This window comes from Xyrauchen texanus, chromosome 20 (assembly GCF_025860055.1).
Source record: "Xyrauchen texanus isolate HMW12.3.18 chromosome 20, RBS_HiC_50CHRs, whole genome shotgun sequence".
Classification (NCBI taxonomy): domain Eukaryota; kingdom Metazoa; phylum Chordata; class Actinopteri; order Cypriniformes; family Catostomidae; genus Xyrauchen; species Xyrauchen texanus.
Genome location: NC_068295.1, coordinates 35,733,703 through 35,758,258, shown reverse-complemented (window position 1 = coordinate 35,758,258; position 24,556 = coordinate 35,733,703). Strand labels below are relative to the sequence as shown.

Here is a 24,556-nt window from a genome sequence, read left to right as displayed (position 1 = left end):
ATCAAAAAGGGAAATGGAAAATACACACAGCAGTCACGCTCGGGTCTCAGGAGATTAAAGCATGTTGTTATTCAGGTAGCTAGCTATAAACATATCGATCTTTTAAGCTGAAGTGCATAATGTTTGTCAGTGTTGAAATAGGCCTATGCAAAGACTATAAGTAAGCCATTTGTAGGTAAAAACTTTAGCTTTGTGGTGCTATCAAACATTGTTATGTTTGTATGAGCATCCTGACCAGCCTGACGAAGCAACATTTGCTCAACCAATGGCGTGGGTTTGTGACAAAATATCTCTCTGTTTGGCCAATGGCAGACGTGCGTAAAAGTTTTGGAAACCTGTTTGAAAACAATCATTATTTTGGCAATTTAATTTGAAATTAAACACTTTAGCTACCTTGCTCAGCAAAAGGGACTAAAAAGGGTTCAAGCTACAAAAACACTGACAATTAGTTTATGAAATTGTTTTGTGCAGAACATAACTGAAAACAGGAACAAAGTCACTTTCAATTTTTCCAGAGAATAAAAAAACATTTAGTTTTTAGTTCCTGTTTAACAAGACTCTCTTCAAACTTGTTCCGCCATTATAGTAGTTGACCTGACAAAGGAAACAAGTTTACGCTAATGTTTGCTATAGCGCCCCTTGTGGCAACAGTGTAAACGCATACTTGAATTACTTTATGAACTGCGGTCTGACATGTTTTTGAGTGCAGCAAAATCACGTTTTTGTTGACGTCATACGTAGAGTATTTTTTAGGCCCAAAACTCGCAGTGGGTTGACTGAATATGAAAGCCTGGAATGAACTATTGGCCTTCATTTCTGTAATACAGTAAAATCATGACATCAAGGCATGATTTTACACGCAGCATTACAGACAGCCTATCCTGATAGGTCACATGTTATAAAGGAAGAAATCAAAAGAGAAAACACTCTGAAGATACAAAGGAATTCAACTGTGGTAAATGTGTCCAGTTGTTAGTAGAAGTCAAAGTGAATAGACAGACTGAAGGTGCGGCCACACTAGACGTTAAGTGTGCAATGTTTCTGCAGATGCCAGTTAAAGTTCCAAGAGGTCTGAACAATCAAAGGTGCCAAAATCTCTTTCAGGAGTCAGTGTGTCATATGGCTGTGAAATGAAATGAGCAAAGTGCTGTTCAGGAAAATTCAATTTTAAGTTGGCAGCCAAATTGCTTTGTAAATGTAAGCAATCCTAACAATTTTGGGTCTGAATTTGAACTGCGGATCAGCAAATAAGTGACCACAACACTATAGGGTTATTGATTTTAATAAATATTATTCTCTAAAAACAAAGAATAATATATTCTAAATGTTAAATTACATTTTCTATTCAACTTTCCTGCAACACTGCAAACCATGCAGCTATATCATTTGTATTGTAAGCCAAATTGTATTGAGCCAAGAGGCCAATCTGTGATGTTTATATCCATTATTGGTCAACCATCTTCAAGTCAGAAGCTTGAGTTTACAATTTTATTAATGTATGCGTAAGAATTGAAGTGAATGGACCACAAAGTGTAGTGTGAACGCACCATGAGAGAGGCAGCTGCTAAGCTTTAAGCTGGTAGTTAAGATGGAGATGGAAGATTAATGTTTTGTTAAGAATTGAGGCATTTAGTCCACATTGAGAGGAGAAACAATTTAGGGCCAAAATAACTGCTGATTGTTTTTTATTCCATAAAACTTTTTATTGCCTTTTCAAAATCTTTTTTTCTATTTACAACAACATAAAAATCTTGGCCTTAATGATACAAAGCAACACTACAAGGTATTTTCTAGCATATAATAGCCATGGAAATTCAAGCCGTGGGAATTGTAGCCATTACCCTCGGCATTGCAGACTACTGACAAATTACAGGACACATAATATAAAAATGCCTTTGCATATAAACATTGAAAAAGTCCTGTCAACCATATAAAGCCCTAACATATATCCAAAAATATAGGAAATTCTTTAACGTGGTGCTATAAAGCTGCTATGATGCACATTTTAACTTTCCTACAAATAGCCCTCTATAATATCATTGCTATTTCTTCCAAAATACAAGTAAAATTTGACATTTCATATACATTCCTGCTTTATATATTTTTTTTATATATATTTTTATATATTTTGAAAAGCAACAAGTAAATACTATTTTCTTTTCAACAAAAAAATAAAAAGAATCGTACAGTAAAACATAAAAAAAAAAAAAAAAAACATATATCAAGTGGATTTTTTTCTTAAGTGCATCTATACCAGGGGTCAGCAACTTTTTTGACATGGAGTGCCATTTTTTAATTTTCCTGGTCAATGGAACAAAACAATACAAAAACATGGGCATGTATGTGATTTTCCGAAGTTTGAGTTCACTTGTGAAAATGTTTCTATTTTGTATTTTTCTAATTGAATGCAAAACCTGATGATTATGATATAATCATGATCCTGCATGAGCATATTCTGAAAGTGCTTCAATGAAAGAAAACCTGTCCTTTTGTACAAAACGAGTTAACACAGTTGTAACGGGGTAAGGTGGGCAAGGAGGAGGCGGGAACCGGCTGAACTGTCAACGTAAGGTTTAATAACATAAATTAACTCAAATCAACTTAAACACAAACACATAGATATGCACACACAGCAGCCGCATGTGTCTCTCTCTCTCTCTCGAACTGGTGCCTCCGGCTCATCTTTGTCCCCCACCCGGCTGATTAGTACGATTCTGGGCCTAGCGTGTGTCCTTACGGCCCGGCCCCACCCCGCCTTCCTCCTCGTCACACTCCTCCATTGCCCAACTCAGGCCGGGAAATCCTCCGGCATAACATACTCTCCTCCCTTCCTGTCGTGTATGCTAGCAGGTCTTCCCCGCCTTTCTGGAGCCCTGGGAGAGACGAGGGGAGGGAAAAGGGAGAGGGAAATAGCGAGGCGGAGTGACAGAAAGAGCAGAGAAAGAGAAAACTGGCTCGCCGGTCCCCGGACAAGCCGTCGCCCAGTCCTCAGCCACTCCTCTGACCTCTGGCGGACAACAGCACACTCCTCCCTTTGCGGACCGCAGTGAGTCCTCACAGACTGCCGGGCCTGACGGGAGCCGTCAGGATGGCAGTGGCGAGGACTCCAAGACAGCGAGTCCATCCTCCTTCCCAGGTTTCGGCAGGCTATTTTATTTACAGTATATGGAGTTTTTTACACATGCATTCCAATCTACATCTTGATGTAATCCTTCCTCATGATCACGCAGTGTGATTTCATCAGCTGAATGGGAGACTAAACACCATTAAAGTATGACGAGACTCACGCTGCACGTGCAAGCCATTCGCGCATCACGAGCCAATCAAACTATTTAGCACTTTTCGCTGAATCGCATCTGCAAAATCCTACAACTTTATTTCCAAGTTTAATTTATATTTTTAATAGACTCCCACAATGTGGTTTTATGTTTTCTCTTTTAATCGTTTATGTAATTTTGAGTGTGACCACAGTTTAAAGAGAGAAATCTGGTGAAAACTGGTGTTTTCCTAATTAAATATTGTGTTGTTCTGAAGCATAAAGAAACAAATAAAAAACGGAATGTTGGCTATCGTCCGCGCTGCCTGACCAAAGCAAAGTGGGCACGTTTACTCATGCGACAAACCGAAAGTGAAGAGCCGTCGGGCTTGCTAATGGCTTGCACGCACTGCCTGAGTCTGTTGGGTATACTGCAGTCTCGTCACATTTGAACTTTTAGTTTAGCCTCCCATTCAGCTCATGAAAACACTCTGCGTGATCATGAGGAAGTATTACATCAAGATGTAGATTAGAATGCAGGTGCAGAATTTATATAAATAAAACAGTCTATTTCTCTCTCGCCATTGCTGGCGTGCCAGTGATTATGCAATGCTGGCATGCATGCCATAGGTTGCCGACCCCTGATCTATACTCTGCCACTCAGCAGTGGTGCACCATAAGACTCTGATCTTACAGGAACTCGATAGATTCTTTCCAGTTTAATGGTCTGAGGTTTGATGGAGGTTTTACTTAACATGTTTACTATCATGAGCAGAGGAGATGATATTTATGATTTATTATTCAGTGCAAAGTAAAAGATTTGTGCCACATATAATCTCTTTTTGAAATTAGACAAAAACTAACAGTATAGAAATAATAAAATAAGTAAATGGCTGAAATAAAAAAGTGATTGGTGTGGTCCAGTACAAATGCACAGAATGTAATTCTGGAAGCTCTGTGCAAATGGATTCTTAAATGTATCTTCAAAGCAGTAGTTCTATTATATAAAATCTGTATATAGCACAAAAAGGATATGAAAATACAACATTGCCAAAAATATCAGTTTCTGATCTGCTTGATATCCGTGGTCTTTTTGGCAGTTAAAGCGAGCCAAATGAAAGATGGTACCAAACAAAACATATTAACCGTGCACACACACGTCACTTACAAATGTTTAACCTACGCCAACTGAATTTAAATGCAACTAGATGCATGTGAACAGGCAAATATACTGTAAGTTTTGAATTTTTGGAAATATTCAGTTTCATTGTCTTGAATACTGCAAATAAATTAACATGCACATTTTGCTTGTCAAATCATTACCCACACCACTACCATCTTACTTTAGTGGGTAGTGTGGGTTGGTTACAATTTTAAACATTTATGCAAACCATGTAATAATATTGGTGTACTTTTAGCTGTTACTAATGGATTTAATTTCTAAAAGTTATTGGGCAGCAAAAGAGTAGTGTTAAGGATGTAGGTAAGCTGAGGTTTTAGGCTTTGATTCTTTGTAAATAATAATAAAAATACAAATGTAAATAGATTACATTACAAGTACTCGTCGATGTCAAATAGATTGAATGGTGAACATTCTATTACTTGAAGTCACTTGAAATTAAACTTTAATTTTACATTTCAAAATTTTATTTAAACCCCAAAATAGATAGCATGCCTAAGGCTTAAATTATCTACACATCAAACTTTAAATGTAAATTTTAAATATAAAGTTTACAAAATTCCCATACAGATAGCGTGCATGCTGAAGTTATCTACAAATCAAACCTTTAACGGAGTCTGAACGTTAGAACTTGGAGTTGAATTATTTGCAAAGTTTATAGGGTAAATTAAAATGGAAAGTTTTTGCATTGAGAGTTCATTTATATTTTCAGTGATGACAGACTTTACATTTTTTGCGGGTGAACTAAGGGTTAGTTATTTAGAACAAACCCTATACCACAGAAAAAATTATAATAACAATAAAAATCAATAAATCAACCTATTTTTGCGATTGACTTAACACATTTCCAATTTAATAACACATTTCCATCAAATTGACTTATTTATATTCAACAAAATTAAATAGAATTTTTGTATTAGAAACTTCAACTACAAATTAGAATTTTGTGATAAGAGCATAATGGAAACTTGATTTAAGCCCATGTTCACATGAACAGTTCCATTATTCGTCATTAACATTATGTTGAAGTCATAAAGTCATCAAAATAACGGAGTCAACCACTCCACCTGCGCAGGAAAGATCATGTGTGTGTGTGTGTGTGTGTGTGTGTGTGCACAGAAAACAAAGGCTTTAAAAAAACACATTCTACACACCTTATAAAATGGCACAGAAGGCTGAGTCTGCTGAATTCAAGCACTGGATCTTTTAACGTGCTCACACTGCACACGTTGCACAAAAGATCAGGACCAACAGTGAGTTGTTACTGATAAAGAATAGAAGCACATGGACTAAACTAACCTCTGTCTGCGGTCACTACCCTTTGGTAAGGATGGACGCGCAGTTCGTGCCTTCGAACCTTAGTTGTCACAGCACCTGCTTAGATTACAATAACATCACCAGAAAAAAACAGATCAATCAAACCTCACAGTTTCCATCAGATGAATCAAACAGGTTTCGTATAATTGATCGGTATGACCAAATGTTTGACAAAAGCAAATCATTTAAATTATACAAGTTAAGGCACAAATAATACTTTTTTCCCCATATGCAAATCTATAAAGTACAAAATTCAAACATGATTTCATTTATCCTTGGTGGATCTGTGGGTTTTTGCGTAGCTTGGATGCAGTATGACATACATAAGTGATGAGCACACAGGAGTACACACCCTAACTAGGGAGCTTTACTAGTCACGTAATCTTGCAGTGGAGCGACAGTGAAGAAGGTCTTTAAATATAATACTGATAAACTCACTCTCTAAGCTTGGGCACAGAGAGGAAAATATGTAGGCACATTTGCTGTATAGTACAAAAAAGAAAGAATAGAAATGCACAGCAATGAATTAAGTGATTAGTAAAGCAGGACAACGTTTGATCGATTTTTCTTTCTTTCCATTCCACTCTAAAACATAGCAGTCAACAGCACAGTCCAGGGGAAATGTATGAGTATGGAGGCATATGTATGGCATTACAAGTACAGCCTCTTTGGGCTCTGGGAATAGCCAGTGTAAACAAACAGGAGTGTGTGTGGCTGACTGCTAGGCCCAGATTCATGCTTCTCAACAAACAACACTCAAAACCAACAAGGCAGCTGTGAAACGAAAGCGCATGTGTGTGTTAACACTCAGATGGGATGAGGGGCGCAGTGAGGCTCCACATTTTGCCTTTTGTGTGGAAAGCCAAATCTAAAGGATAAAGGAAGGGAATGGGACATTAGTGCCGGGACTGGCCGTCCTCGGGGAAGCAACACACACAATTAGTCAGAGGTTTCACAAAAGCACGATCTAGGACAGTTCATAAGACTATATGGTACTCAAAGGGAGAATGTCACAGGAACATGTCTGGGTCATATTTTACAACAAAATCAATTGGAAAAAAGGAAGAAATTATATTTTAGCAAAAAGCCGCCTATTTTTGCATCTATTAAGATTTTTTGCTTTGTGACACTATTTAAATGGTAATTAAGCTCAATTTCTGCTCAGATTCTTATACTGGACACTGTGAAACAAATTAACCCACTCAAATTGAAAAAGTACAATAAGTTTAATTGCTGCCTTACATTTTTTAAGTAAAGTAAAAGTTTAATTTCTGATTATGAAAATCTATTTGAGTTAAATAGTAAGGAACAAAGATGTTGTTATAATGTTATTTTGCTGTTAACGCCATGCCAGCTTCTATGGCTATTTTCATGGTGATATCCAGGTTAAAATATAAACATAGGTAAAACAACTATAAACCTATGTATGACTATATTTTTATGTTTTTAACAAATTCAGTTCCGAATGAGTTTAAGTTTTCATTAAAAAACAAACAAACAAACAAAAAAACAAAACAATGTAATGCAAGTTTTTTTTAAATTATTATTATTATTCTCAATGATAATTCTCCTTAGATCCCCATTACTGTAATAAAAAAATACCATTACAGTAAAGACATAATGTGATTTTGTATTATTATTATTTATATCAGATACGACCATGTACACATTTCAAATAATATATCACTATTATTTTTTGCATTACAGTAATGAGAATTTGTGGGGTAAATATGCTTATCTTTCGATGAGCATGAAATAATGAATAGCTAAAAATAATGTTACGATGCAAAAATGCTATTTTCTTTATGCCAATATAGAGTACTGACCAAAAGTCAGATGTTTCACAAAAAGCATTTGTCTTAAGATGGTTATTTATAGCTTCAGCTTTACTGTCAACAGGACATTTTAGACTTCCAAACATTCCTTTTGCAAATAGAAAAGATTAGAAGAACATGGAGCCCTGCAACAGATGTCATGGCCCCCACAGAGATCCCAACTAAATGTGTCAGTCTGAGATTACATGAAGAGACAGAAGCAGCTGAGGCAGCCTAAATAGATAGAAGAACTGGCGAATCCTCCAAGAATCTTTGAACATCCGGTCTACCAACAACAAATTAAAACTGTGTCCAGGTGTCCTAAGAAAATTGGTTTTGAAAGCAAAGGTGGTCACACCAAATATTGCTTTAGCTTTTTTATATTTACTGGACTTAGTATGATGTTAATTGATCAATGAAAACTATTTATGGCATTATTTTTGAAGAATTCCTCACTTAGCCAAAATGTTCACAAGTGCCTAAAACCTTTGCACAGTACTGTATTTTCTATTTTTTCCAAAAATGTTTATGTAAGTTATGAAAATATAACCTAAATCTTCTTAAAAGACGTTTTGAGATTCACTTTTAAACAGAAATGTTTCTTTAAGCCGACAATGTATTCTATGTGACTGTTGATGTCTCTTAAGACTTTCCAGCCATAAGACACCATTACAGTATAGTGAACTTAAACTGTCCTAAAACTGCTTGGTGAAGAGCCTGGCTTTCAATAGATAACCCTTTCTCAAATAGTGCCCCCTCCCAATTTAATAAGCCCCCATTTGACCCCCACTGTCCCCTCACCATCCTCATGTTGCCCTTCCTGATGCCCCTAACCCTGATGCAGCCCGCTCAGTCTGAGGGATGGGGGTCATTCAGAAAGACATGTGCAGCAGTTTTGGGGCTCAGTGCTTTTTCTCCCACATCACTATACACACAACAAACGAAAACATCACATTGATAAAATTACAAAAAATAAAATAAAAACATGATTCGATGAAAAAAAACAAAAACAAACAGAAAGTAAAAGAGGCTGGGGAGTCCAGCCAGTCCGATTTGAGGGAGGTGGGGGACACAGGATGGGGCGTGTCTGTGATGTGAGGGAGGGGCTTGTTGGAGGGGTGGGGACAGAGGAGGGGCCACTTTAAAATGGAGGCCGACCGGTTGGCTCTCCACGCTGGAGTGTGATGGGAATGTGACAGGTCTGAAAACCCAGGTAGAGCGGCAGCTCTTCGGCCTTTGAGGACCCTGTATAGGTCACAGAAGAAAGAACAAATGGTGAAAAACTCCTTCACCTTTCCCACCACCAGAAAACCCTTCCTTTTCCTATGGGGCATTCACACGTGCAGCGATTTAATCATTGGTGGTCGCCGAGTGGCTGCATTGTTGATCGTAGTGGGTGTTACAACTGCTGTATGTCTTAACGTTACTGGTGGGATACACAACCGACCATATATTTTTTTGTTAAAAATGAACATTCTGGAGGGGAAAGTGTTTGTATATAAATGTCAGCAATGCATAATGTATCATATCATGAACGCCATGAACAATTATCAATGCATGAAATCAAACGTACTCAGAATTGAAATCAAACGTACTCAGAATGGGGACAATTTCAGACACGGTTTTCCATTCATCATTTACTTTGATTTGATCCCTATGTACACTCACTGAGCACTTTATTAGAAACACCTGTACAGCTACTTATTATCAAATAAGCCAATTGTGTGGCAGGAATAAAATCATGCAGATATGGGTCAGGAGCTTCAGTTAATTTTCACATCAGCCTTCAGAATGGGGGAAAATGTGATCTCAGTGATTTCGACCGTGGCATGATTGTTGCAGTCAGACAGACTGGTTTGAATATTTCTGTAACTGCTGATCTCCTGGGATTTTCACACACAACAGTCTCTAGAATTTACTCCAAATGGTGCCAAAAAGAAAAAACATCCAGTGAGTAGCAGTTCTGTGGATGGAAATGCCTTTTTGATGAGAGAGATCAATGGAGAATGGCCAGACTGGTTTCAGATAACCGCTCTGTACGATTGTAGTGAGCAGAATTGCATCTCAGAATGCACATGTTGAACCTTGAAGCGGATGTGCTACAACAACAGAAGACCACGTAGGGAACTTTATTAGAACCATAGTGTCCATAATAAAGTGCTTAATGAGTGTATGTATGTTGTCTAAGACGATTCATATAGAACAGTGGAAATGCTCACACTAAAGTTGAAGTAATTGCTGCTGCATTTGGGTCAAACAGGTTTCCCGAACACGCCCCCAATCTGCCAATTTTCAGAAAAAAACAGATGGCCCCAAACACCATTGGTTGAGCCAACAGGACTGTGTAGAGCTGGTTTGGATGCTCAAACAAACAGAGCAATGTTTTGATAGCGCCACAGAACCACAGTCGGTACGTTTACATGCACTTTAAAAGTTTGATTTCAGTCGACGTAAAACAATAATTCGTCTTTTTCAAATGCCATTTGAAATTGGACCACAAGTGGCTTCAGTGTTATGCACATGCTTCGAAAGACAGAGGTAATGCGTGTCAAGTATTACTGTCACTTCCTCAGCTGAAGTCCATCAAATATTTGATTACGCATTGTGTAGTGTATACTTGGACAGACAGATGAACACTGTAGCTAAAGTACGCGAAAACCCACCGAAGCTTGATTATAACTACACATGTAAATTTACTGAATGTTTACACATTTTGGGGGAATCAACCTGAGAAAGGTTGTATGTGTACTCTATGTGAAAATCGCTGTATGTGTGAACGCCCGTTTAGGGTGCTTCCCTCCACCCAAGAAATGCTGATGAAGTCCAATTATGATGCTGTTGTGAACCAGCTTGGTTGAGACTAGCTCAATAAACATGCTAATTGGACAGCAGCTAACCCTTTCTTTATGGGCTCTAATAGGACACGTTGCTCTTGGCATTGGGACAGGCTTTCTGTAGCTGGTCAACTTAACACCGTGCCTTTGGGAGAAGCCAGTGTTAAACTGCCAGAATGCTGTTGGTAACATGATATTCATAATCAGCTTTTTTGAAGTGCTTTAATGAAGTCATACAGCTTGTGTGGAGAGGAGAGGACAGGGTTTTTGAGAGAAAGAGAGAGAGAGAGCTCTCATTATTCAAATAAAGCCAGTGGAGCACTTAAAAGCCAAATCATTTATACAAACATTTCTTAAAATTATTTATTTTTTTTGTGATGAGGGAGGATTGTATGACGTTAAATGGATTAAGTGGAAAAAGCTTTTTGCGTTTTTATATTTTAAAAAAAATTATTTTCTTCTGGAGTAGGAGGGCAGGATTTGGGCCTGTATGTGTGGGTATGGAGGTCTATTTTAAGAAACAGTCTGACCCCAAAATAAAAATAATTTTATGTATTCACCCTCCTGTCATTCCAAACCCGTATCACCAACCTGTCTCATATAATCACATAGGCCTAATATACTTTGAATTTTGCTAAATGATTTTTATGTGGTTTATTGCAAGTACTGCGGCAGCTTTCCTTGTCAACTTAACACTAGAAGCGATAAAACAACAGTGATTGTTATTCCCTCACACGCACTTTTCGCTCTGTATCTTAACAATTCTATCTTGTCATGCGATAAATTTTATTGTTTGCATTGCATAACCAACTACATATACAAGCTTGTTCAGATGTGATCAAATTGCATGGTAGCTCAACTGATAGAGCGTTACACTTGCATGCAAAGGACCAGGATACGAGTCCTGCAGAGTGTCATAGAAGCACCACATAGTGACATGGTTGCTTCAGCAATTGCATTTTTCATCCTACATTTGCTTTTTATGACACTATCAGTAAGGTTAAGGTTTAAGGTAGGTTTTTTTTTATTAAAAGCATTAACTTTGAAAATGAGAAATGTAACTCGCTTTTAGTGCCACACAGTGGACATTTCACCTCGAGCTGCCACGTTAGGTCTCAGGAACCACGTAATATACATTTTTCAAATGTCGCCACAGTCACGTAATCTCATAAAATTATACTTTCTTATATGTAACACAAATGGAGAAGTTTTGCCGTTTTCCATAAATGTGCCTGGGGACTGGAGCTGTGAAGATTTACATTTTGGTTTGATCCTCAAACAAAGAAGAATATGAGAAGATTTCATGACACCTTTATGGTGCTATAAGTCATTTTTGGAGAGCTCCAAACATCATATTGCAAAGAGCTGCATGAACATTCTACTAAACTTCTCATTATGTGTTTTTTTTCCAAGAAGAAAGGGTTTGGAACGGCATGAGTGTTAGCACACAATGACCAAAATGTAATTTTTAGGTGATCTTTAAGAAGAATTGTGTAGAATCAAGATAGGTGTGGGGGTCTGGGGGTCCACTGCCCATGCTGAAGGGGGTTTTGGTCGAGGTGGTGTGCTGAACCATTGGGACATTGGCAGGTAGAGCTATGCTTACCTAACACCCCGCTGGGGTCTATTGGATACTCCAGAATAGAGGTAGCAGGAGCCAGCGTGTAGGGGTACTCATAGGGTGTCGCGTAAATCAGGCCCGACTCCGGACCGGGTTGCACAAGGGTGGTGGCTCCTGGGTGGGCTGAGCCGTTGGGCATGACAGTCTGGATCTGGCGGATGAGGGGCATGATGGTGGGCCCCGCGGGCGTGGGTGTACGCAAGGCTGTGGGCTGCAGGACGGGTGCTGGGCCAGTGAGGATCCGGGGTGCCTGGGCGCTCGCTGCAAGAGAGAATGCAAGGGCAGCTGCGGTGAGCAGAAAAATGTGAGGGTGGGGGGTGGATGAAGACGGGTGGGTTGGGACAAAAAGACAAAATAGTTAGTATCATGCACATGAATATACTGGATACAAAGCTGAAAAGCTGCTTAGCTATTCATTAGTAAATAAGGCAAGGGACTGCTAAAATGGCAGTGAGTTTGGGGCAAGACTATCTGTTTTGAGATGAGGGTTGATGCTGTTTTGGCGGCACGAGGGGGATCTACACAATATTAGGCAGGTACTTTTAATGTTGTGGCTGATCGGTGTATATATTAGACCTGTTGAAATGAACATGTTAACCCATCCAATAAATTAAAATGTTTAACACATACATTTTCTTAATCGCGATTAATGTACTTAGCAATTTTCACATTCGATTCTGAAATTTTTTTAAGCTCTGTGTGAATGCTAAATATTGGTTAAAGTAGGGCAGAACCTTTGTGCCGTGTCTGGCGGGGCATTACACTGATGTACACACCAGAAACACAAAACAGTGATTCTGTGTCAGTGATCAAGTGATGGAGAAAGGACCACTTAACTGTAATTTTTTGTACAAAACAAACCTAGATGGGACTGTTGAAAAGCAGCATTCAAAGACCCGCTGAAGTGAAGCATCAGTATTTCCCCAGCATCACGCTCCAGACAATTCGGATGAACTATCATTACATATAATTGCTAACGCAAAAGGCAAAACAAGACATTCTCTGGAAGTGGTTTTCATGTGGAATTCAAAGTGGCAAATCATGTAAATGCAGCTTCACGACTGCTGTAGCAAAGTGGATAATGGATACCCTTCTCTTTATGAGAAGTGCACAGGGATTTTAAATGACCACAGAGAGTCAAGGCCTTGGCATAATGTCTTATCTGAAAGATAGTGCCTTTTTACAGTTTATTGTCCCCATCACTCATTAGGACCCAAACACACTGTAGAGTGAGCACCCCCTGCTGGCCTCACTAATACCTCATCCAGCAGCAACCATAGTGTTCTCCAGGAGGTCTCTCATCAAGGTACTAGTCTGGCTAACCCCGATTAGCTTTAGTGGGTACCCAAGAGAGAACTACAGGGTTTTCAATATTTTAGCCATCAATTTCATTGACGAGATTAACACTGCACATATGCTGGTCTTTTCAGCAGAGGGGAAGGGGCTGATTAAGTCAAACATACACCTTAGTAACAATATCGCACAGCAGCAGTTCTACAGTGCTTCAGTACTATTTACAGAAGCAGCAAAGCGAAAAGGAGGCTGTCACAACATGCCTTAAATTAAGAAAACATTGTTTTCACAGATAGCAGTGCATTTTCTCAATTATTTCGGTTCATTAGCAGCTCTTCCAGAAGAATATCTAATTGCTAAGAGGATGCTTTTTCATGACTCAACTGAGACTTCATGCAATATTCAGTTCATATACTGTATGTGTCAACTATCAACTGTCTCAAAAGTTTCTCTTGAAATTCCAAAATAAGATAAATAAGTGTTGATACGTTCAGTACATTTACATGCACAGTTATAATCTTGCTACATAGTTTTTTGTGTAGTCAAACTACAGGCTTCATCTGTCTGTGACACAACATGTAATTGAATATTTCAGGGCATCAAATACGCTGGGTAAATACATATTACGCAACACCTCTGCCAATTGTGGTCCAATGAATGTGTATACATTCCGGATAAAGCTGAGCTACAATTGCAATGATCTAGGTCTGTTAGGCCGACTTTGCAAAAATTATACTGGTAAGATTTCAGTCAGACTAAAGAGGTTAATTATTATTTTAGTTCAACTGAAATCAAACTTTTAAAGTGCATATAAACGTACTGACAGTGACAGTATAGAGCTATAAATTCATGTGGATAACATAGCCCAGATAATTCAGTCTTGAAAAAACATGAGAAATATTCATAGTGAAATCACTGATATTTGTTTGTAAACTTTTTCATTTTAGCAAATCTCAGAACCATTGTTGAGATTTCTACTCTGAGATTACTGGAGATTTTTCTCAGGAGAAAAATATGAAAAGCAGGAGAAATTTCTCCATTTGCTCTTCATTTTATCTCATTGCTGTCTAGAAGAAACAATTAAGATATTAAACAGATCTCATTTGATCTCATTATTCTTCTATGGGTTTGGAAGGGCTAGCTCTGCATCATATTGCTGAGGCATTTGTCAGAGCATTTATCAGAGAATCAGGGATATTTGAGAGAGCAGTGCTGGGGATTACTGAAAGCTGCGGTCACAAAAGCCTCGCACAATACTGCCTGTGTTCCTTGGGAGAGGAGGTGGCCGCTTACGTGATTTAATATTGGCGTCTCTGTAGGTGCCGTTAAGAATGGCCAGTTCCATCAGCTGCATCTTCTTCAGACTGTCCTCCCCTTCAGCCTGTCGGCATAAACAAATACATACAAAGATGTCAGAAATAGGGAAACATACGGACACCATATATTTAAATACAAGACATATACATTAAACTCTGCTATCTGCCACTATTCACCGTAGTTGTTAGCATTAGCTCATTTTCTTAAATATCTCACACACAATATCTCACATACATTTTTCCTTAACGAAAGGAGTGATACTTTCCTTCATTTTAAATACAGTATTCAGTAACGTGAAAATCTCAGTTGTTTTCAAAATAGTGTAGCATTTTCTGCTTCATCAAGCAATAATTTTCCCAACAAGACGCAATGTACTGTAGCGTGACATAAAAAACAGCATTTTGTCACATTTACCACAACTGAGCTGAAAAAAAAAAGATGCATCTACTAAGATAACAGTACTACTATGATGTATAAATAGATTATAATTCATTGATATATATTTCAAGATATCCATCTTTTTCCACAGAGCGTAAAAAGAATAAATCTTAACGAGCCTACAAAAAGGCTTAGTTTTGTATGCAAAATATTAATTATTATTAGTTTCTTTTGATTATGGAGTACAATATGACCAGGACATTTTCTTGACAGGTTTTGTGAGAATCAGGCTACTCCTAAAGTTGGTAAAATTATCTTATCAAAATGTACAGTCTTTCTCTTCTGGAAAAATGGACAAAAATAAAGACATCATCTTGCACTCAATGTGCAATATACACCTGATCTGAAGTTGTATTCTTTAATGTTTCAAATTATTTTTCTAGAAAATATATATACTTATGCCAACATAATAATATATTTCATTACAAAACTAAAATTGTATTTAAAAAACGAATATTTATTTTTTGAAATTTATGACTTGGACCGAAAAGCACCCAATATGTGCCCAACATAGATGGGAACTCCTTCAACACTGTTTAAAAAGCATCCCAGGGTGATACCTCAAGAAGTTGGTTGAGAAAATGTCAAGAGTACATGTCTGCAAATTCTAGGCAAAGACTACTTTGAAGATGCTAAAATATAACACAGTTTTGATTTATTTTGGATTTGTATAATCACAACTTAATTCCCATAGTTCCATTTCTGCTATTACATAGTTTAGATGATTTTAATATTATTCGAAAATGTGAAAAAAGTTCAAGAATAAAGAATAAGTATGTGACCCAAACTTTTGACCGGTACTGAATACACAGTACTGTGCAAAAGTCTGAGGCACATAAGATGTTTCACAAAAGCATTTGTCTTAAGATGGTTATTTATATCTTCAGCTTTACTGTGTCAATAGGAAATATAAATGTTAGAATCCCAAACATTACTTTTGCAAATAGAAAAGATTAGAATAGAAGAACATGCTCTGCAAGAGATGTTATGTCCCCTACAGAGCCCTCCACTGAACATTGAGTCAGTCTGAGATTACATGAAGAGACAGAAGCAATTGAGACTTAAATAGATTGAAGAACTGTGGCGAATCCTCCAAGAAGCTTGGAACATCCTATCTGCCAACAACAAAGATAAACTGTGTCCAGGTGTACCTATGAGAACTGGTGCTATTTTAAGGGCAAAGGTGGTCACACCAAATATTGATTTAGATTTTTTAAATTGATTTAGATTTTTTTTAATGACTTTGTATAACATTAATTGATAAATGAAAACTATTTATGCCTTACTGTATATAATTTTTTTATTCAATTATACATATATTTTTAAAGGGATTGTTCACCCAAAAATTAAAATTCTCTCATTATTTACTCACCCTCCTGCAATCCCAGATGTGTCTGACTTTCCTCTGCAGAACACAAACGAAGATTGTTCGAAGAATATTTCAGCTCTGTATACAATGCAAGTGAATGGTGACCAGAACTTTGAAGGTCCAAAATAAATAAAGGCTGCATATAAATAATCTATAAAAATCCAGTTGTTTCATCCATGTTGTCTGAAGCGATATGATAGGTGTGGGTGATCAATATTTAAGTCCTTTTCCTATAAATCTCCACTTTTATCTTTCACTCACATTCTTCTTTTGATTTTGGTGATTTACATTCTTTGGGCATATCACCACCTACTTGTTTGAATTTATAGTAAAAAAGGACTTGAATATTGATCTGTTTCTTACCCACACCACTCATATCGCTTCTGAAGACATGGATTAAATCACTGGAGTCATGCAGACTACTTCTATGCTGCCTTTATGTGCTATTTGGAGTTCTGCCCACCATTCACTAGAATTGTATGGACCTACAGGGCTGAGATATTCATCTAAAAATCTTCATTTGTGTTCTGATGAAAAGAGAAAGTCATACACATCTGGGATGGCATGAGGGTGAGGAAATGATTAGAGAATTTTCATTTTTGGGTGAACTATCTAACCTTTAAAGTTTATTGTAGTTTAACTATTTTAAATAATGAATAGCTTTTAGATTCGTAAACTATTATTTAAAATTAGCCTCCTGAACACCGCTCATCTGCAATATGGAACAACACAAAAAGAACTACAATGCTTATTTGAATGGCCACGCCAGTCTCCCCATCACAGCCGTCTTTGATAACGTCCCTCACATCAGCAATGCACTCAGAGAGATAAGTGCCACCCGGCCTTCACTCGTTCGGCCTCTGTTTATGCCACATGGAGATGAACTATGTTAAGAGAGATGTATTTACTTCCCAGCAGCAAAGCTCTTCTAAGGGCCCCAGTCCCCTGTGCCCTCCCGTCACCACTGAAACGCTGCCTGCTCCATGTGTATCTAAATATCAATATCTTATTAAGTCAAGAGCCTACTGATGAATAGAGTGGGACAGAGCTGTTATAAATCACTCTCTGTCTTTATTTAATCTGCCTAATGTACCCTGTCCTTGAGTGGGGCCTCTGAGATTGTCGGCCCTGTCTGCTGTGTACTTATTCACTTATGAGAACCGGAGGACGAGGTGAGAAAGTTTTGGGGAAAACTCTTTTTAGAGATGGCTTACATAGCAAGTTTGGAAATAAATATTTTATTTGGTACCATGTTGTTGTTTTGATCTACACTACAGGGTGGCTGTGAGCATACAATGCTCTATTAGCAAGCTATATCTTGTTGTTTTGAAGATTTCATAAGGGTGAAGTGAGGTTAGTCTTACTGATAAAAGGTACTATTTAATGGCTAGGTTAAGAATGGAATATTAGTGTACTACTTACTGCATACTGCACAGTGTACTGCCTACAATTATATTTAAAAACTAGTATGTAAAACAGTATGCATTATTTAATGATACACAAAGAGAAGTATTTCTGACTGTCTATCAAAATATGCTCCAGATTGTTTTTTTTTTTGCAATCAGGTGAAGCAGCTTTTAGCCACTATGCCCCAAAGATCTGGAACATTCTACTAACTAAAATTAGACAGGCTCCAAGCATCCATTTTATTTATTTATTTTTTTTTTGGCATTTAAAGACATTTTTTTTTGTTTTTTAATTATTATTAGCATTTTGTTGATATGTAGGAATGTAATTGTTTACTTTTTAATCTCTTGACTAAATAAATAATTTACTTTTTATTATACATTTTTGTTTAAATCTTTCTTTTTATTTAAAATACATTTATTTTTATTTTTCAAAAATACTTTTTGTAATATTTGTGCAGTCACTTCCTTTGACATGCAATTTTTGCTATGATAATCACTTTGATCTGCACTTCATGTATAAAAGTTGGCAAATGGATAACATTTCTTCTTTTTATAGTATGCTTAATTGTTGTTAAATGACCTCTTTATAATGATTATGTTTGCCGCAACACATGCATGTTTAATTCAGCAAGCAGATTTATCATCATAAATAAAATTTGTATTTATCCAATTTTGAGTTAAAACATCTAAACTCTTGGAAATTCATCAATTAATGCAAAAGATTAAAAAAAGAAAATGTTAAAAATCATAGCTCATATTAGGTAAGGATCATTGGCTACACTGGAAACAGAAGTTCAAATCAAATTCAGTATTCATAGGCCCACTACATTCTTGAGAAATAGTCCAAATGGTTTTTGTTTGGAATGGAATGCTAGCTTACTTACTGAATACTGCACAATATCCTATACAATGCTTATTATTCTTTAAAAATAGTATGTGAAACAGTAGACATTATGCAACAATAAACATTTCAAACCATAATATGCTAAATTGTTGTCACAAGACCATGTTATGTTGCATGTTTATTTCAGCAAGTGTCAAAAAATACTATTTAGCATTTTTAATCAAATTTTGTATATATATATATATATATATATATATTAAAAAAAAGGTCTGAACTCTTGGCAGCCCATTTAAATAATGAGTCTGAAAAGCATGTAAAAAAGCATGGCTAATATTTATTTTTCTCAAACTGGTCACAAAGGGATTCTGTACAATGCACAGTGTGCTTTGTTGTTTTCCTGCACGTTTTGGTAGATATCATCTGGATATTCTATGCATATGCACACAGTGCTTACACTACAGAAGAGATATACGGTAGTGTGCTTTTACTAACGTCAATGTTAACAGGCTTGCAGTATCAGATATGTGCCAGTGAGAGGTGCTGTGATGTCATCAAAGCATTTCAAGAAGGTTCAGGCTTGGATTTGTAGGGATGCAGTAATTTAAAAATGAGTCTGTCTCATTACCCACTCAGAACCTAGTCCTGTTCACCACACTTAGCACCAGAGACACAGTGAGTTGAATTTTACTGTACATTTCTCAAGCAGAGTTTCACAACTAGTGGGTCATGACCCAAAAATGGGTCACAAGTCAGTTCTGATAGGGTTGCGGACAGCAAGGAAAAAAACAGCAATGCTAACTTCAAACAATACAAATAATGAAACAGAACTAATTATATATGTTGTGCATATTTAGAATAGTAAATTTTGCAACTTTTTAAAAAGAGAATTGCTATCCATATCGTTTTTAAGACAGTGTATTCAGTAAACATTTTACTGTAATCCAGTTATCAATATGGACAGGTTTCATAACATGCCCTCATCCCTGAAAACTGTGAACCAAACAACAGAAGGTAGAAGAAATGATGACCTAGACTGCATAATATAAAGGCTTGCGTGTAAATTACACTTCTGCGGTTGTTTATGCTTTTATACAATTTTTAATATTCCTATTTAGTCATGTCATGTTTTACAAATTGTGCAGTTCATGCTAATTGTATTAAATTTCAATGTTTCATTTTATGTTTACTTTTGTACGATAAAAAAATTCTGCCATGTAAAGGCAAACTTCAATCACTACACAAAAATGATTACCAAAACTTGTCTCTCAGACTATGTTCTGTCTTATGACACATGGGTTTAGCATAAATATGCTCAGATTCTGAGAAAACAGACTGTAGGGCTCTATGATTTCTGCATTGTGGAAAACACGGACCGGAAATGGATCGTAGAATCCATTTATAAAAACTGAATTAATTATAAAATGCAGAATGTCATGGAATTTGACATATTTGGGATGAAATTAATGTACAGCCCTGGCCAAAAGTATTGACAGTGTTTTGCAGAGTTTGCTACTTCAGTATTTGTAGATTATTTTTTCACATGTTTCTATGGTTTACTGGAAAACAATGATAAGCATTTCATAAGTTTTTAAGGATTTTGTTGGCAAAAACATTCAATATATGCAAAGAGTCAATATTTACAATGTTGACCCTTGTTCTTCATAACCTCTGCAATTCGCTCTGGCATGCTGATTTCAGCTTCAGGGCCAAATCCTGACTGATGGCGATCCATTCTTGACTTATTAGTGCTCGTAGTTGATCACAATTTGTGGGCTTCTGTTTGTCCACTTGCCCTTTGAGGATTGACCACAGGTTCTCTATGGGATAAAGCTCAGGGGATTTGCCTGGCCATGGATCCAAAATTTCAATGTAATGATCTCCGAGCCACTATATTATCACTCTTGCTTTGTGACATGGTGCTCCATCATGCTGGAAAATGCACGGATCATCACCAAATTGCTTCTGGATCGTTGGGAGAAGTTGCTCTTGCAGGATGTTTTGATACCATTCTTTATTCATGGCAGTGTTTTTGGGCAGAATTGTGAGAGAGCACACTCCCTTGGATGAAAAGCAACCCCACACATGGATGGTCACAGGATGCTTCACTGTTGGCATGACACAGGACTCATGGTAGCGTTCCCCTTTTCTTCTCCGGACTATTGATTTTCCAGATGTCCCAAACAGTCGGAAGGGGGCTTCATCAGAGACATTTTTTTTACACCAGTCTTCTGCTTTCCAATCCTTGTACTTCCTGCAGAATTTCAGTCTGTCGTTGATGTTTTTCTTGGAGAGAAGTGGCTTCTTTGCTGCCCTTCTTGACACCAGGCCATTGTCCAAAAGTCTTCGCCTCACTGTGCGTGCAGATGCACTCACACCAACCTGCTGCCAATATTGAGCAAGCTCTGCACTGGTGGTGACATGATTCCTCAGGAGGAGACGGTCCTGGTGCTTGCTGGACACTCTGGGACATCCTGAAGCCTTCTTCACTGCAGCTGAACCTCTCTCCTTGAAGTTCTTGATGATCCGGTAAATGGTTCTTTCAGGTGCAAAATTCTTTGCAGCAATTTCCTTGCATGTGAGGCCATTTTGATGCAAAGCGATGATGGCTGCATGTCTTTCTTTAGAGGTAACCATTGCTAACAAGAACACAATGATTGGAAGCTCTTCTTACCCTCCTTTTATAGCAATCAGTCTGCTCTAATAATCCAATCAGAATGACAGAATTTCACCTGACTATTACTCGTTCACACTTTCCCAGGTGCTGCTGATATGATTAGTGAAATGATGTTAGCTGGTCATTTTGTGCAAGGACCAAAAAACTGTTAAATTTGGGTTTTTGTTATAAAGTAAAAATTTTTAGGCCAATGAAGCTTTTTGCAATTAGTTAAAATGCATCTAATCACATAGAAACAATGTGAATCAACACCACAACAACTGAAGCAGAAACATTTGCGAAACTCAAAATTGATATCACTGCCAATACTTTTGGCCACGGCTGTATAAATGCACAATTCATCAAGAGAATGAGAGAAGCCACTGCTTACACACTAACCGCACCATTAACATCACGTGTGTGTGTGTCAATGACAAAGAGCAGAGCAATTTATTGCACAGCACATGCAGACAATATGTTTTTGTAGTTAAATAAGCACATTAGCACATTAACTATTATAGTGAACTACTTTCCCAGAGGTGAGAAGTGAAGCCATCAAAAACATCTGGTTTTCCACCAAATCCCCCCAAAAAAGCTCCATTTAACTAGATGCATGAAATTGAAAAAAAAAAATATATATTATATATTTTACTTCTGTATAGTAAAATGTAACATTCTGTGTAGTAGTAGAAGTAATAATAATAATACATACAAATATAATAATAATAATAAAAAACAAAACTCAAATTTTAGGTTTTGGATTGCGTGAGGATCAGTAGACGCTCTCCATTTAATAGAAATCAATACAATGGTATGTTGAAAAGTATTTGTTCTGTTTTCATTTGATTAAAATTTAATGAATTAATTTGATTTGAGTTTTTTTGTTTGTTGATAAAATGCAATTATGATAAAATGTAATTAAACTTACACGCAATTCATAGAAAATAAAATGGAAAACACAGAATTTGGAATAAAACTAAATGGAATTTGGAAAACAATTGAATGGATTTCATGGGGCCCCAAGACTATGAATATGGCAGTAAATACAAATCCTAGGGCTGGGTGAAATCGATAGTTCGTGGATTGTATATGCTTCCATTGAAACCATCCGTACGTGTTTTCAACTTCTTTGTTTAAATTTTTTTTAATAGCAGCATTCATGGTAAACAACTACCAATCAGAGAACCGTGGCCAACAAAACCTGCAAAAAATGTACCTCAGGGCATCTGTGCGCTCCCATGAGGCAGTGTGAATTACGTAATCAAGTTGGTCTCTCTTCACTCTTACACTAATTATATATTTGTTCATATCAGAATATTTTACAATAAATGCAAAATAAATTGTTTCTATACTTATAATCAACAACCTAAAATCATTATTTTTATATATTCCCATACTTTTTTATTCAGTGAAATAATTCGCAATGCTTCATGGGATTGTAGTTTGTGCCCTCAGGAAAGACGGTAAGTACACAGCCTTATACCTTTGTCTTTATGTCCGATTTTCAAATACATAAGTTTGTGATGTTGTGATTCTCCTTGGAGCTGGTTGATTTGGTTCATAGCTTACAATGAACAATTTTATGAAGGATTTTATTAATTCTATGAAAGAAATGAATGGGGAAAATACTTCTGGATGCCAGACGGCTGGAAAATTGGGCTGTCACTGTGCTCTATTGAGCTACATAGTTTGGGTCCTGTTTCTTAATGTTTAAAATGATTATTTTCCTAATGTATCAAGTTAAAAGATTCCTTGTATATTTAACAGCATTAGCACAGAGAGAATTCCATTCATATGTAAGCAAAATGAACATTAGAAGTGAAATATAGCTAAATTAATCAGAATCGAATCAAATCATAGACTTGTGAATCACAATCGAATCAAACTGGGAAATCTGAATCGATACCAAACCCACAACTGCCGTGTTTACTGTGTTTTGTCTGTGAAGGGCAGAATTGGGTTGCTACTTGATGTGCAAAAAAATACAAAATCTGTCGAGAAACACAAATGTTTTCCCCACAAATCAAAATCAGTTGTCCTCCTGTTCACTTTTGCAAGGTTCAAATTTGATGACAACATTTCTTAGTAACGATTAACAGAATATCACATCTTTCTGCTCCAAGCCTCAATCATCTCTATGACGCTCCACGTTCTTCCTTCCCTCTTTTTCTCCGCTATCATCTCTCTGTTTTCATCTCTCTCTCTTTCTAAGACAGTGTTGCCGTGGGCCGATCCTGCACTCTGACAGCACAAAGGGCCTCTCTCTGCACCAGAGCGGTCCTGTTAATGTGTGAGCATCCGTGTGTAGGATTGTGACGCTCAAAGCGAACAGCAAATTGTGATGCTCTGAATGTGGTTTGAGTGATCTGATCACAAAATATTTTGGACTTCCTTTCTGATCAGACCACCCAATACGGATGTTAATATGAGGTGTAAAATGTTCCTAAAAGAAGAAAAGATAAGAGGTGATAAGATACAGAGATGATGAGAGGCCAGAGAGACTAGAGCAGTGTGTGTGCTCAAGTCAGGCAGTGTAAAATTCTTTTAGTCCACTAGCATAAAGAGGAATCACTCTGGAGCTATTCACACTGGGATCACAATGACCTTTACAACACAATGCCTGCCAGCCTACAACTTTCCATCATAGCCTGTCAGGGAGCCTATCTCGCTCTTTCACTCTGTAAAGCTCTCTTTCCAAAACCTAGTGCGCTGCCTTGCTGTCTACTGTGTACAGACATCTATATATATATATATATATATAGGCACGGTCCTAAATGACACACTTGTGGTCTGGTGACTTTCACTTGCACATATCAGACCATAGATTGACCCATTTGTCATTTTATTAATCAAATAGGTGTTCACGAATGATCCCTTTACACATGTTATACACCCTCTATGTGCCTTTCCTCCGAGTTTGCAATGGATTCCAATGGAGTTTCTTCCCCCAAGCCATCAGACTTCTCAATACTCAGAGACTGGTTTGACACACACGTGTCCTGAGTTGCACTTTAATAACTGTCACTTTATAACTGTCTGCTACCTCAATAACTGCATAGAACATTATCTCATAGTATGTTATGTTTACATTTTTAGAAACTGTCATCTTTTTGCACTACTGAGTACTGGTCGGCGCTGCACTGTCTATTGTCCTGTTCATTGTCAGTAATTTGTTGTACTGTCCTGTACTTTTTGCACATGTTTGCACGTG

General features: G+C 37.2%; 1 protein-coding gene across 4 annotated transcripts in view; it reads right to left on the bottom strand.

Annotated features, from left to right (window-relative positions):
- Nucleotides 1-1,691: 1,691 nt before the first annotated feature.
- LOC127660706 (protein quaking-like) overlaps nt 1,692-24,556 on the bottom strand; it is a 130,755-nt gene continuing 107,890 nt past the window's right edge. Inside the window, exons 5-9 of one of the 4 annotated variants that reach the window (XM_052151084.1) lie at nt 14,609-14,696; nt 12,013-12,307; nt 10,276-10,294; nt 7,164-7,173; nt 1,692-5,813 (exon numbers count right to left, since the gene is read on the bottom strand). In XM_052151084.1, coding sequence (XP_052007044.1) covers nt 5,731-5,813; nt 7,164-7,173; nt 10,276-10,294; nt 12,013-12,307; nt 14,609-14,696 — 495 coding nt within the window. In that variant the 3' untranslated portion in view covers nt 1,692-5,730. Of the gene's footprint in view, nt 8,813-10,275; nt 10,295-12,007; nt 12,308-14,608; nt 14,697-24,556 lie in introns of all 4 variants that reach the window. The other 3 variants (XM_052151081.1, XM_052151082.1, XM_052151085.1) reach the window with 3 other exon arrangements.